The sequence below is a fragment of the Hypomesus nipponensis genome, chromosome 5 (assembly GCF_054491055.1).
Source record: "Hypomesus nipponensis isolate SF chromosome 5, ASM5449105v1, whole genome shotgun sequence".
Taxonomy (NCBI): Eukaryota; Metazoa; Chordata; class Actinopteri; order Osmeriformes; family Osmeridae; genus Hypomesus; species Hypomesus nipponensis.
Window position 1 is genome coordinate 5,049,223 of NC_140365.1, and position 14,758 is coordinate 5,063,980.

The following is a 14,758-nucleotide window of genomic DNA, read 5'->3' on the forward strand; positions in this document are numbered from 1 at the left end:
CACCCTGATATCCTGCACTCAGCTATTTCCCTTTGTCATAGAGGATTGTGGATGGGCCCTCTGTCAAAAAAGAGGGGGGACCAGGTAGGGGCTGGGACCGGGGTGGGAATGGAGAGGGGCTTTGGGTGGACACTTTCAATTCATTGGTAAAATAGTCAGAGTTGTTTCAGTTGAAAGCACATTTACAGAAGACTGTTGGAGGCGGTAAAGATCCTTGAGATGGCGCGGTGAGGCATTTCTGGGGAAGACACCGACAGACACAACATCTTACTAATCAGCACTGCCAATCAGCAGCTTTATAGCAGTTATTTATAATCCTTTAACGTCATCCCCAGCTTTCAGCCATCCTCCACAGTCGGCCATGACACACACCAGTTAAATGGGTGGGTTCCTGATATGGTGTGTCAGTGGTGTTGATCCAGAGGTCGTGTTCAGAGGGTTAGGTTTGAGTCCCAAGGCCTTTCCCCTCCTGCCCCCTGCCCCCTGTCCTCCAAAACCTTTGCCGACTGAGTAGTTTAACCCCTCCATCACAACCCTCAAAACCTAACCTCAGACAAAACACAGCGCACATCAATAAGCTGTCCTTTTTCTGCAAAGCAAGATGATGAGAGGTTTCAAGTTGAAAAAACGTGTATTGGAGAACTGTGACCAGACCATCATTTAACTGTAAAGCAACAAAAAAAGGATGGTAAAACACTGTCCTGCTATACAGAATAAAACTGTTGCAAGTTAATAGTTTGACACTTCCTTCTGTTTGGATTCATTTTTTATGAAACCTCTTAAAGTGGTGGTCTTTTAGCTCTCCAAAGCTCAAAAGGGCCTGATGCTGATTTAATTTTCATTAAACAAATGGAGCATTTTCCCTTCCATCAGACAGAAATAACAGGGTTGTGTGCCAGCGCGGTGTGATTCACTGACAGCCACTGGCCCAATCGCATGCTCACTATTGGCCTGTGGACCACCGCCAGCCTGTTGGATTGTGGTAACACATGTGTGCCGTTTTAGCAAGCCCGCAGCTCACTGGATATCTTTCATGTGGGAAGTATCCGTTTTAGATCGTGAAAATCTGCTGGTAGGAATCAAACCAGCAGCACCAGGGACAGCACCGGGAAAAGGGCATCCTCGCGCACTGTCTGTGTGCAGGCTCGATTCTATCTACGCGTTTCGAATGTGATTGACTGAGGGAGCTCAGCCCCCCCCCCCATATCATCACATTCATTCTTTCTTCTCCCTGTTGAACGAGAGTAGGGACGACCGTCGGAGGCTGAAAGAACGGAGGCTGCGGCGATTGTCTGATGCTGACTTCTAAACATTTTCACAGCATTTCCAATCCCCACCATTTCTTATCCTCTGTTTATGTAGAGGAGTGCTTATGTTTCGTAACACGCGGTGCTGCTCTAGCAGCGTGAAAGAAATCTGTTACAAGGATGCGGATTTAATCGAAATGGTGTGTCACATGGGATTTTAAACAGTGACATTGAATTAAGTCACATCTGTTAGGAGTCAGAAAAGCTATTTATGCTAGTGCTACATCTGACTAGTGACGCGGTAACATAAAAATATCGAGAGCCTCCTCAAAAAGAAGGTTGAATAGCCTACCACGAGAACGGGTAAGCGTGATTTTTTTTCTCTCCACCACAAACACATCACCAAGACAGGCTAGTGAATGCATACGAAACCTAACACTCAGGTAAAGGTATTTAAATGCCTATACAGTTAGTAATCATTAAGAAAACGTAGACATTATAATACGTTTATTATCGCAAATAGGCTATCAAGACAACCAGCTAGCTATTCATTATAGGAGCTAAACGCCTTGCTGTCTGTTGCCTTTGTTCAAGTCGGTTTTGGCCAGCTAGGCTAGCCAGCATGCTACAGTACAGACACATCCTCATCCTTGCTGCTCTCTGTGCGCCAGCTAGGCTGCTGCTACCCAACCTGGCTCTGAGTCACTTTGTGTGACGTCCCATTGAATCAGTCATTAACGTCGGATTTAAGTTTATTATGCCCTCACAGTATAAGGGTTATGTCATATTTATCTTGTCTAGACAACTTTGGATTGGATATAATAATGGCGGGTGAAGAGCCCGAATGAATTATTATTCTAGAATTATTTATTTTGGGGGCACGCGCAGGTACTGTAGCCGTTGCATCCTCGCCATTGCATGGTGAGCTAGCTCGCTATTGCCTGTGCTACAAACTGTGAGAACTAAGTCATCATTTGCCATATCATTCGATGTTTATATTTTATATGGGCTGTATCGATGTGCCTCATCTAAGTGGTTTAAAGCCAACCACAGTGTGGTCGGTATTAAGAAGCATCAGCAGAAACATAGGCACAGTGCAATGAAAACAGGGCCGTGTTAGTAGTCTGTTATCTGTGCTCCAGGCAACCTCGTTAATTGATCAAGAGTATAATTCCGCGATTAGAAATACATCCTCCTTAATTGTTTTAGCAGTTTATCAGTTTAAAAACTCGTTTTTATATTGTAAAATCCAGTTGTAAGCCACCTTCCGACCTTTGTCCTCTCTATTATTACACAAACCACATCATGTTTTGGTCAACCGAAATCGACAATTGTGCCTTTAAGTAGAGCCGCTTGCCACTGATGTTGACAGGGAAAAGCCAGCAGCACAACAGGCAGCAAGAGCACATGAGGGATGGACGGGACAGCACGAGCATTGGAGGCTGGGGAATGTCAATGGGGCCCCCCCCCCCATAGTGCTGATGCTCACAATCCCCCCCAATACAAGCTTGTTTCAGCTCCTGCCCCTCGCATACTCATTGTGCTGCAGTGAACCATGTCAGTAAAGCTAAGCCCCACCATTATAACCGGCACGGTTATCTGATGTGCCGGTCTTGAGGCAACATTCCTCATTAAGGCCGAATTGCCCGGTGTTTTAAAGGTAGATGTTGTGATGCTTTTTTCTCCTGCTGCTGTTGTTGTTGTCTTAAGGGGCTCGTGAATCGACAGAATAGAATCCCTGGCTGAGTGTCCGCTCTTATTCGTGGTGTCTCTTCACCACGCAAGATTAATTCGACACGATCAATAGTAAAGATTATGGCAACAGAGCCATGTTAGAGTTCCACATTGGTTCTTGGGATCCCTATGTTCATATGCGTATAAACGCCTGGAACCACAACACCATGATCTATCCTTGGGAGCTGTTTCATCTTATTTTTAGGCTGTGAATTCTTTCTCTCTCTTTAATTAAGGGCTCTGCAACACATCGTGCTGCAGGCAGAGCAAGGCCTGCTGTTTGCTTAAAGTTACGTACATTCATCTCTCCCGTGCCTCTGGAATTATAGCCTAGTTTTGGTTATTAGTGCTTGGCAGGTTTGCTTTGCCTAAACGTGGACTGTGTTGTCTGTATTCAGTATTATTTCAGTGCACATGTGCTGCAGAGATACACAATTCACACAGAAGGGGGGTTTCGCCACCTAGGAAGTGAAGGGGCGGGACAGAGGGGGAGTGTTCAGAACTTGTGGTCACATCTGTTTGTCCCCCTACGCCTCTTCTGGCCTTGTGATTCCCACATCCGAACACGTGTTCGTGATTTCTCCCTCCGGAGTCCACGCTGGGTCTGAGGAATTCACTCTAAATCCTCTCTGGTCTCAGCGCGGCCTCGAGAATGGACAAAGTCCGACCGAGCTCCGATGATCCACCTCAAACAGAGAGGCAACAGTTTGTCCGGTGAATCCAAGGCAGGTAGGAGGTGGGAGCTGTGTCCTTCATAGCCCTACTTGGAGAAAGCTGTGTGGCTCCATAGGGTGGACCTTGGTGTAGCAGGGCCTGGCTGGGGAGTGATCGACTGTGGGTATATCTGCTGAATGAGCCTGGGACATAGTCCTGGAGTCTCTGTTGGCTGGCTGTGATTAGCTGGAAGGTTTGCTACCCAGAAGAGGGTCAGCCCTGGTCTCTGACCTTCCCGCTGCGTCCCATGATCCAGGCCCCCGTGGCTAGTACCACGTGTCACAAGACTGGAGAAGAAGAATGAGGTAGCGCATTGATTGGGCTGCCTCTGCCAAGTTGGCAGCATTGCAGAATCAGAGGCAGGAAACAAAGGTGGGAAGAAGTGGTGGAGGAAGTGGTGGAGGAAGTGGTGGAGGAAGTGGAGGAGGAAGTGGAGGAGGAAGCGGTGGAGGAAGTGGTGGAGAGGCAGCGGTGGAGAGGCAGCAGGTGAGAGTCAACTTGCCCAGCTGAGACGTCGTCTCTCAGATGTACAGTCAAACTGGAAGTCGCTAATGTTATCGAGCCACCGCTTTGTCTGTGCAGTCGTGCCGTTTCTGCTCCCCTGTATTGAGCCGTGAACATGCCTTCAGTGATGTTATTTCTAATTTCATGAGGGGAGATAGATTGTGAGAGCGGAGCTGTTCTATGTATAGCCGGGCCGGTTCTCCAGCACGGTTATCGACCCGCTCCGGCCACCCTTTTCTGCACAGCTGATAAATCGCAGGTGACGTTCTGTAGCTGTCATGATCGTACACCTTCGCAAAGAGGGTTTTCTCTTTTAACCGTGAATGACGAATGGTATTTAAATCTCAAATGAAAGCGTAGGTCTGAACAAACTGATGTGTGTTTGGTGAGTCATCATTGTATGCGTTTTACTGTATCCCTGTGGACTATTCTAGAAGAAGACTCTTACTCTTTGAACAGTATTGCTAGGTTTCCCCGCAGAGGAGTGTTGACAGTTTAAATGGATGGTTGGCCTTGAACCCCAGTATGCACACGCGCGTTTTAGTAATTGATTGCGTGCCGTTTGTGAAGTGCCAATCATGTGTCATTGTAGGAGAAACGTACACATTGCATGTGGGTTTGCGTTGGCGCTGGTGAACGAGGCCGACGTTTGATTCAGAGCTTTTAGCATAATACACCTTCAGCTTAGAGAGGAGGAGAGGGCACATGCTAAATCTGTGAATAGCAAAAGAAGTCAGAGGCAGGGCTGAGCTCTCTGACATTGTGAATGTGGGGTGACAGGAGGGGATGTGGGGTGACTGAGGGGATGTGGGGTGACTGAGGGGATGTGGGGTGACAGGAGGGGATGTGGGGTGACTGAGGGGATGTGGGGTGACAGGAGGGGATGTGGGGTGACTGAGGGGATGTGGGGTGACTGAGAGGATGTGGGGTGACTGAGGGGATGTGGGGTGACTGAGAGGATGTGGGGTGACGGGAGGGGATGTGGGGTGACGGGAGGGGATGTGGGGTGACGGGAGGGGATGTGGGGTGACTGAGGGGATGTGGGGTGACGGAAGGAGATGTGGGGTGACGGGAGGAGATGTGGGGTGACGGGAGGGGATGTGGGGTGACGGGATGGGATGTGGGGTGACGGGAGGGGATGTGGGGTGACTGGAGGGGATGTGGGATGACGGAGGGGATGTGGGGTGACGGGAGGGGATGTGGGGTGACGGGAGGGGATGTGGGGTGACTGAGGGGATGTGGGGTGACTGAGGGGATGTGGGGTGACGGGAGGGGATGTGGGGTGACGGGAGGGGATGTGGGGTGACGGGAGGGGATGTGGGGTGACGGAGGGGTTAGGAGGTGGAAGGCACGGGGCCCACTGGCGTGCTTGATGAATGTGATGCTACAGGATGAACAATGGAGGGGTGCCGTCCCATTCAGCAGGGGTATTCAGGGCCGGATCTGCGGCTGCGAGGGGGGCTGGGGTACGTGTGTGCCTCTGGCCGCCTCGTTTCTGCAAACAGGAAAGCGCCCCAAGCTCCCGGCCCCCTCTCTCTGCTGACTCGCCCATTGTGTGTGGCGGGACGGGCTTTGTGCCTGGCTTTCTGGGATCTGGACCCTCATCCACTGCTCCCTGCCTGGTTCAGCTGGGTACCCTCATCCACTGCTCCCTGCCTGGTTCAGCTGGGTACCCTCATCCACTGCTCCCTGCCTCGTTCAGCTGAGTACCCTCATCCACTGCTCCCTGCCTGGTTCAGCTGGGTACCCTCATCCACTGCTCCCTGCCTGGTTCAGCTGGGTACCCTCATCCACTGCTCCCTGCCTGGTTCAGCTGGGTACCCTCATCCACTGCTCCCTGCCTGGTTCAGCTGGGTACCCTCATCCACTGCTCCCTGCCTCGTTCAGCTGGGTACCCTCATCCACTTCTGCCTGCCTCGTTCAGCTGGGTACCACGGGCAAGTGGACACATACCACATTGCTTCCTGCAAACTCATCCCCAGCCCCATGCAACCCAAATGGTTATCCCGGCCTCAGCCCCGGCCTCAGCCCCGGCCATGGCCCCTTGAAAGGGCATCAGGTGGTATGTAGCGTCGAGAGGTTTGCTGCAGTGATTAGCATTCGTAATTATTAGCACATAGTCAAACAGAAATGTTATGCTGTGGTGTGGTGGAGGTCAATGCTCAGACTTTCATGGAGCTTTTCCACAGTTGATTGGCAGCGGAGAAAAAACAAAATTACAAGGTTTGCGACGTGTGTGGTCCAGTTTTCTCCCTGTACCCCCTCTGACAGCTTCAAAACCTCAGCTCCAGATCTCTATGTTTGGGGGCCGGGGAGAGGGGGTGGTGGGTGGGGGCACTGCAAGTCTTCTGTGGCTGGGCGAGAGAGGGAAGTGTGCTTCTCCTCCCGGTGTGGGGTGCGCTCGCTCGCGCCCGTCTGGTGTGTGGGTGCTGGGGTGATTCCCTCCAGGCGATGGCAGCGGGCTCCAGTTCTCTCCCTCTCTCTCTCTCTCTCCCCGGTTTACTGGTGCAGTAAAAAACAGACCAGTTAGACGAGAGGAAAGCAGGTCAGGGAGGGGAGGGAGGAGTAAAGAGGAGAGAGATGTGTGTGTGTGTGTGGGGGGGGGGGTAGTTTTGGTGATGCTGCCTCTGATGTTGCTTAGGTTTCGCTGGCCTGCTTTTCCCTTCCCGTTTTTTTTCTCCCGTGACTGGAAGTGATGGTGTGTGTGTGTGTCTGCCAGGTCAGAGCTAGACTAAAGTCTCGGCCCTCAGGCATGCTTCAGCCTTGCCTCTTCTAAAGAGCCTTTCTTCTGAACCACCGCACCGTCGAGCTCCTCTTGACATTATGTCTGATAGATGGCGTCAGATATGAGAAGGGGGGGGGGGTCGTTCTGTTTTCCACCTCGTTTATCGCCGACGTTCAGGCCATCTTCCAGTCCAGTCAGGCCCTCGAGATAGCAGGCTGCGGAGGACAGACAGATGTGTTCCTGTGTGTCCCAGCACCCCAGGTGCTCCCCCCGCCCCCCCCTGCCTCCCCGCCCCCCCTGTCCTCTAATCTGGGGTTTAATTTAGGGATTGTTTTGGACAGGACAGGATGAGAGCTCTGGGAAGCTTATCAGTCTGTCGTGATGTGGTCTGTTTGACGTCTCACAGATCACTTTCCGTGCTGCTGCGTCAGCCTGCCGTTGTCTTCGGTATGTTTTACCTTGCTATTAAAAAATAAACGGGTTAACTGAAAAGCTATATTTTTCCGTGAGGATAACAAGGTTATGTGATTCGAACCAATACAAAGTGGGTCCTCCGCTCAATCACACACATGCACACACACACACACACACTCTCCAGATTAAGGCATCTGGATTTCTAAATCTCTAAACTCCGTCTCAGCCCTCCAATGCAGCTGGGAGTGACCAGCCATGCCATGCCACTTTGATCGTGAATCGTCTCTCTCTCGGACCCCCCCTTGACACATTTAGTAAATCATCCATTGTGTGGCTGTTGGGGTGTAGGGCTCAGGGGGTTGGTGCAGGAGATGTAAACCTGGTGTGGCAGCATTATTCCTGAGCAGACCCCTGCATTGTAAGAGAGAGAGGGGGGGGGGGTAAAGCTGATCATGATGAGGTCGGTTGCACTGCAGGGATGAGAGCACCCAAATCCTCCAGGCCTATACATTAGGGTTCCGTGTGGTGCAAAACGTCTAGCCTAGATAAGTGTCATTAGGACTGGTCTTTGTGTGGCATTTGTTGGCTGTTTGGTTCATTTGTGTGTGTGTGTGTGTGTGTGTGAGAGAGAGTGCTAAAGAGACCTCGGGGCTCCACAAACAAAGCCTTGCTCTCCCCTGCAGCCAGCCCAGTCTATCAGTCTCCCCTGGGCTCTCTGAGACCAGCTGATTTATACCTCCTTCCACCCTCCGCCTTATTGGCAACCAAGCTAACGAGCAAATAATGCCATTAGACACTACAAAATGACTCTCCAATCCAGAGCAGATAGATGTTCTATTTCTGAGTCGAGTTGTTGCGTTCCAACTCCTTCCTCCACTTTGCAGGTTGTCAGTCCAGGGTTGCGCACCGTGCTGGTGGGTGACGGCCCTCTCAATGAGTAATGGCAGACCAGAAGGCCTACTTTTTGCCTCATTAGCTTTGTAGAGCAGAGTCATGTTGCTGTTTCTTAATGCCTGTAGACTGGGCCCTGCTAGAGTTCTGCGTCCTTGACACGCTGCTGGGCGGAGGCGTACAGCCTGTGATCGGCCCGCCCGCTCACCGACCACGGAGGAGGGCTCCTCGGGTCCTGGGTGGAAATCTGGGTGCGTTTGGAGAGAGTTTTTTTGTTGTTGTTGCCCGGTCTGTTATATTTGAAACCAGCTGGTTGTAGGCTGTCTGGTGTGTGATATAATAAACAATCGTATGTAGGATGTGTTCTGAAGGCTGTGTTCTTAAGGCTGTGTTCTGAAGGCTATGTTGTGAAGGCTGTGTTCTGAAGGCTGTGTTCTGAAGGCTGTGTTCTGAAGGCTGTGTTCTGAAGGCTGTGTTCTGAAGGCTGTGTTCTGAAGGCTGTGTTCTGAAGGCTGTGTTCTGAAGGCTGTGTGCTGAAGGCTGTGTTCTGCTGTGGACCCGCCTGGCGTAGTAGTGGGACTCGGGCTGTAGGAGTGGCCCGGTCAGAGGATTGTGTGTCTGAGCCAATCAGGGGTGATTAGTCCAGACACTGAGCCCGGACTCTTTCTAGCCACAACCGGGATTACCCACCCCAACCCCCCACACCCCATGCCAACACACAGGAAGTGCTGGTCGCCATGGTCACCAGCCCTCCCCTGCAGCAGCGTGTGCTAGCTGAGACTGCCTCCAGGGCTGTGGGGGACTGGCTGACAGCAGCAGCATACAGATGGAGCCCAGCGTTAACCCCTGCAGAGCCACACCCAGTCCCCTCACACACAACACCACACACCCCAGTCCCCTCACACACAACACCACACACCCAGTCCCCTCACACACAAGTATCCTTCTCCTAGTATAGAGCCTAGTTTTTGTTTGGCAAAGATCAGGAAATAAACACCGGTAATGGTTTAGCAATGATCAGATAATTGACCAAACAGAGTATGTTTAATCTTATTTGGGGATTTTGAATGGAAGTGCAAACCAGCCCAAACTAATTACATAGAAGTGATCGTACTAGTGGTCCCCTTCTATTAACTGGAGCTTAGATGTGAGCTTGTAATAGTGTCTCCAGGCTGGGGATGGAGCACTGAGCCATCTGTTAGTTTGACGCACACCACACACACACACACACACACACGATACACACCACACCCACCCACCAATATATACACCTCACTACACACACCACATACACACACCACAAACACTATACACACACACACCACATGCAGTGCATGCACATCACACATGCACAGGGGAATGTCCCTGTACTTACTAAGTAAGTTGCTCTGGATAAGAGCGTCTGCTAAATGACTAAGTGTAAATGCACACAGGCACTTTGAAGGGCCCCCAGGCCCCAGACACCATGGTGATGGTCAGAGCCAGGGGGCCCAGGGCTGCTCGGCACACCCCTCTCTGCTGGGGGGAGGAGGGGGAGGGTCGCTGGGGCACAGAGGAGACGTAGCTCTGCCCTAATCCAGGGATAATTACTCCGCTGCATTTCTATTCCAGGCCACCTCTTAATCTGCCTCTAATGGGATTTGCAGTGCTTTTTTCCCCCCAGTTTGTTTTGTTTTGATATTTACGTGTTTACTGGGCTGTGTAGACGCCCCATAACTGCATGACGTTATCACCAGGTCCAGCAGGGCAGTCAGTCATTCTAACTCCCCCCCCCCCCCTTCTTGCTGGAGCGTAGGAGCAGCGTGTTCCCTCCCTTGTGTTCCCTCCCTCCTCCAGAGTTTCTCACAACCCCTACCCAGACCTAATAACCTGACCCCCATCCTACTCACCCCCACCCCCCTCCCTCCGCTGGAAGTGTCGCCCTGTATTACGGAACACGTCAGCCTCGTTCCGTCCAACTCTCTCGACATCATCCCCTTCTCTGACTTCCGTCTCCTCAGGTGGAGGGCAGGGAAATGGGGGAGGAGGGAAGGGGTGAGAAAGAAGAGGTGAGGAGGGGGGGGGGGTGAGGAGGAACCTCTGGGAAGCTGCAGCTGGGGGAGAGCAGAGAGGCAGGCAGACAGGCATGCAGACAGGCAGACAGACAGACAGACAGGCAGGCAGGCAGGCAGGCAGGCAGGCAGGCAGGCATGCAGGCAGACAGGCAGACAGGCATGCAGGCAGGCAGACAGGCAGGCAGGCAGACAGGCAGGCAGGCAGGCAGGCAGGCAGGCAGGCAGGCCTGTTCTTGAGGGAAGGCAGGCTGAGGCGAGGAGAGGCTGGGAGCGCTCCGTGTCTGGAAGGCATCACATTTAGCTGCCTCTGCTGAATATATCAAGCTTAAGTATCTGGGCTGTCTCTGGTTTCCTCAACCATCTCTGCTAGACTATCACTCAGGCATGAGGCCGCTGGTGGGTGGGTGTGTGTGTGTGTGTGTGTGTATATTAAAAAGTCTAGAATGTCCTTTAGACTTCCGTGAATGAAGAGATGGGTTTGTGTTTATGAATCCAAGTCGTGTCAGGTAGATATCCGGTGACAGGAAGTTCTCCGCATCGACATTGTTTGTCAGTACCGAGACGATGGCGTGGCCCCCACGGGAGGGCTGGGGTCATGGACACACGGGGCCGAGCGGCCGGGAGGGAGCTGTCGGCGTGCCGGAGGTGGATGTGCACGGAGCTGCAGAGCAGCAGGCTGGTGTAGGAGCCAGAGAGTCCAGGGTACCAGGCTGGTGTAGGAGCCAGAGAGTCCAGGGTACCAGGCTGGTGTAGGAGCCAGAGAGTCCAGGGTACCAGGCTGGTGTAGGAGCCAGAGAGTCCAGGGTACCAGGCTGGTGTAGGAGCCAGAGAGTCCAGGGTACCAGGCTGGTGTAGGAGCCAGAGAGTCCAGGGTACCAGGCTGGTGTAGGAGCCAGAGAGTCCAGGGTACCAGGCTGGTGTAGGAGCCAGAGAGTCCAGACCTGCAGGCTGGTGTAGGAGCCAGAGAGTCCAGACCTGCAGGCTGGTGTAGGAGCCAGAGAGTCCAGACCTGCAGGCTGGTGTAGGAGCCAGAGAGTCCAGACCTGCAGGCTGGTGTAGGAGCCAGAGAGTCCAGACCTGCAGGCTGGTGTAGGAGCCAGAGAGTCCAGGGCTGCAGGCTGGTGGAGGAGCCAGAGAGTCCAGGGCACCAGGCTGGTGTAGGAACCAGAGAGTCCAGACCTGCAGGCTGGTGTAGGAGCCAGAGAGTCCAGACTTGCAGGCCTGCCTGCCAGCCAGGCTGATGGGAGGACAGTGGGAGCAGCCTCTCTGACTCCCCACAACCTTTTAATACCCCCCCTGGTCCCTTAATAAACTCCCCCTTACACACACACACACGTCCTCGCACCCACACATACACACACACTCCACCCCACCGCCAGCCACAGAGCCAGACACAACAACCGATAAACAAACAGAAGGTGATAAACAGACAATACATCCAGTCTGTAATCCGTGTCCCGTGCACTTAAACAAACAGGCCATGTGGAGTTAATGGGGCTTGTGGGGGTTTAATCTGAATAGATGCCCCCTGGAGAGCCTGATAGAGAGGTGGGCTGGGGCCTGGTGGGCTGTGGCCTGGTGGGCTGTGGCCTGGCTGTCAGCGAGGACAGAGGAGGGGGTTAGAGGTCTTCTGGAGCCAGGAAGAACCCCCTGCCTTTGTTTGCCTCTCTGAGGACAGCACCCCAACTACCACCCCCCCCCCCCTGCTGCTTCCTTCTTTCAAGCCTTCCTTTCCCTCAGTCTGTCCTCCTCATCCTCTCCTCATCAGTCTGTCCTCCTCATCCTCTCCTCCTCATCCTCTCCTCCTCAGTCTGTCCTCCTCATCATCTCCTCCTTATCCACTCCCCGCTTTCTCTCCTGTTCCTCCCCCACACATTCTTTTTCTCCTCTCCTTTCCTCTCCCTGTTTCTCTCCCCCTGTTTCCCCCCCCCCCCCTCCCTCTTCGTCTTGTCCTCTTCCTACGTTTTTTCCTCTCTCCCTCCCCTGACTCCTCCTCTCATGTTCCATCTCACTCCAGGAAAGGGACAGGGGACAGGGGACAGGGGACAGGGGACAGGGGACAGGGGACAGGGGACAGGGGACAGGGGACAGGAGACAGGAGACAGGAGACAGGAGACAGGAGACAGGAGACAGGAGACAGGAGACAGGAGACAGGAGACAGGAGACAGGAGACAGGAGACAGGAGACAGGGGACAGGGGACAGGGGACAGGGCTGTCGGCTGTGGGCATGCATGCCACTCTCCCCCACCTGCCTTCCCATCTTCCTTTGGGCTCGTTCCCTGCTTCTAACATGCACTAAAATATTCATCGCCAGTCTCTCCTGACCCTGGCTCCTCAGCTCCCCCCCCCCCCCGGGAGCTGCTGACAGAGCTCACCCACTACCCCCCGCCCCCCACGACACACACTCTCTCTCTGTGTCTTTGTTGGTGAGGAGTGTGTCCTTAGATGAAGCAGGTCTGACTGCGTCCTTCAAACTGGCTCTCAAAAGGAGACACGTCGTGTTTAAACAAGTATCTGCTCACGTCATCATCGTGTGTGTGTGTGCCTGTGTGTGTGCCTGTGTGTGTGTCTGTGTGTGTGCGTGTGTGTGTCTGCGTGTGTGTGCCTGTGTGTGTGTGTGCCTGTGTGTGTGTGTGTGCCTGTGTGTGTGTGTGTGTGTGTGTGTGCCTGTGTGTGTGTGTCCCTGTGTGTGTGTGCCTGTGTGTGTGTGTGTGTCTCTGTGTGGGTGGTTGTCAAGTTATTCACCACCGTGACAGCAGAGCCGAGGCTCTCTGTAGTCAGGTTAGTCATTTTCCAAGATGATTAAAATACTGTCGCTATGCAAACAACTGCCAGCTATGAAAATGACCGGCAGTTAACCTCCCAGTTATTATCCGTCATTTCAAAACGTCTCATATTTTTACAGGTGTTATCTGAACTCCTGGCCTCGAGATTTACATGAGCCTTGTTAGCGCTAACCGGCTACTGGTGTGACCGGGAGTTAAAGCTCGTCACACTGTAGCCAGGTGACCAATGCCTCCCAGTACCTCTCATCTCAGCTCTCCACAGAGCGGACAGATGTGAGAGCAACAGGATCCCCCTGACCACGTGATCACCTGACCAGCTGACCACCATCTGGACGACTGTACCCGGGCACACAGCTCTTACATCTCCATAGTTTTCTTTTTCTTCTGTCCAGCCGTGTGACCAGATCTTGTCCCCCCCCCCCCCTCCTGTAGGTTTGATGGTCCTTGCCCCCCCCCGGTCACCATGAGCACCATCTCGCCCACCGACTTCGACAGCCTGGAGATCCAGCAGCAGTACAACGACATCAACAACCGCTGGGACCTGGCCGCAGAGACCGACTGGGACAATGAGAACAGCTCGGCACGCCTCTTCGAGCGCTCACGCATCAAAGCCCTGGCAGGTAGGATGGTGTGTTTGGATGCGTGTGTTTGTGTGTGTGTGTGTGTGTGTGGGGGGATAGCTGTCAGGCATTCACCATGCCGTGCCAGAATGCCCCTCCACCACCCAGGCTGTAGTAGCATGGAGCGCCCAGCAGAGGGAAGCAACAGGCTGCCCAGCCAGGGACCCCCAGCCCCTGCCCCCCACCGCCCCCCTCCCCTCTGGCCCACTTAGACATGCACATCCCTCTGTGGCCACAGACACACCCCAGCATTCAGACGAGAGAGCGAGAGAGCGAGAGAGCGAGAGAGCGAGACTTTTTTGACTTTTAAAGATACCTTTATTGGGCAGTTAGAACTACCAGCCAACCAAGCCGTCTCACCACACCAAACCCTTCATATCAAGACAAAACCACTTCACTTACAACTTCCACACAATATTAGTTCCTCATCAAACCAAAAGAGAGAGAGAGACAGACAGAGGGAGAGGGAGGGGGAGAGAGCCCAGCTCGAGACAGTAGGAATGCATGCTGGTGATACTGCAGCACTAGGAAGCACCAGGCCCAGTAAGAGGAAGCCAGGCTTGCTGGGCTAAGCCCCTGGCTCCAGCTGGCAGCGAGGGCTCTGCCTGTCCCACTCCCAGCTGCATGTTGGGGATGTGTGGCTGGTGAGGCCAGTCCAGTCATGGGCCCAGTTCAGTGTGTTTGTCCCCTGCTCAGCATGGCTTCACACACCCCTGAAAGAGATCACACCCACCTGACTTACACACCAGTGTGGCCTGTGGTGTGTGGGTTTGTTTGTGTGTGTCTTCGGGGGACGGGGGATTGTGTGTGTTTGTGCCCACGTGTACCCTTTACTCTTCCTGCACCATAATGCAACAGATAGTATCTCCTTTTAACAAGCAGGGACTTGATGTGGACATTCTTTGACAGGCTGGAGCAGCATTCCTCCCCAGGCGCTCTGCACCTCCTTCTTACCCCTCCCTCACGTCAGCACCTCCCGCCTTCCTACACTGCTGTTCACCTCTCTCTCTCTCTCTCTCTCTCTCTCTCTCTCTCTCTCTCTCTCTCTCTCTCTCTCTCTCTCTCTCTC

At 53.2% G+C, this 14,758-nt stretch overlaps 1 protein-coding gene across 3 annotated transcripts in view; it reads left to right on the plus strand.

The window, feature by feature from the left end:
* The first annotated feature begins 1,198 nt into the window (after positions 1 to 1,198).
* Positions 1,199 to 14,758, plus strand: part of sptbn2 (spectrin, beta, non-erythrocytic 2) — a 54,328-nt gene continuing 40,768 nt past the window's right edge. Inside the window, exons 1-2 of one of the 3 annotated variants that reach the window (XM_084697572.1) lie at positions 1,199 to 1,610; positions 13,502 to 13,689. In XM_084697572.1, the coding sequence (XP_084553698.1) occupies positions 13,533 to 13,689 (157 nt within the window). In that variant the 5' untranslated portion in view covers positions 1,199 to 1,610; positions 13,502 to 13,532. Of the gene's footprint in view, positions 1,691 to 13,501; positions 13,690 to 14,758 lie in introns of all 3 variants that reach the window. The other 2 variants (XM_084697570.1, XM_084697571.1) reach the window with 2 other exon arrangements.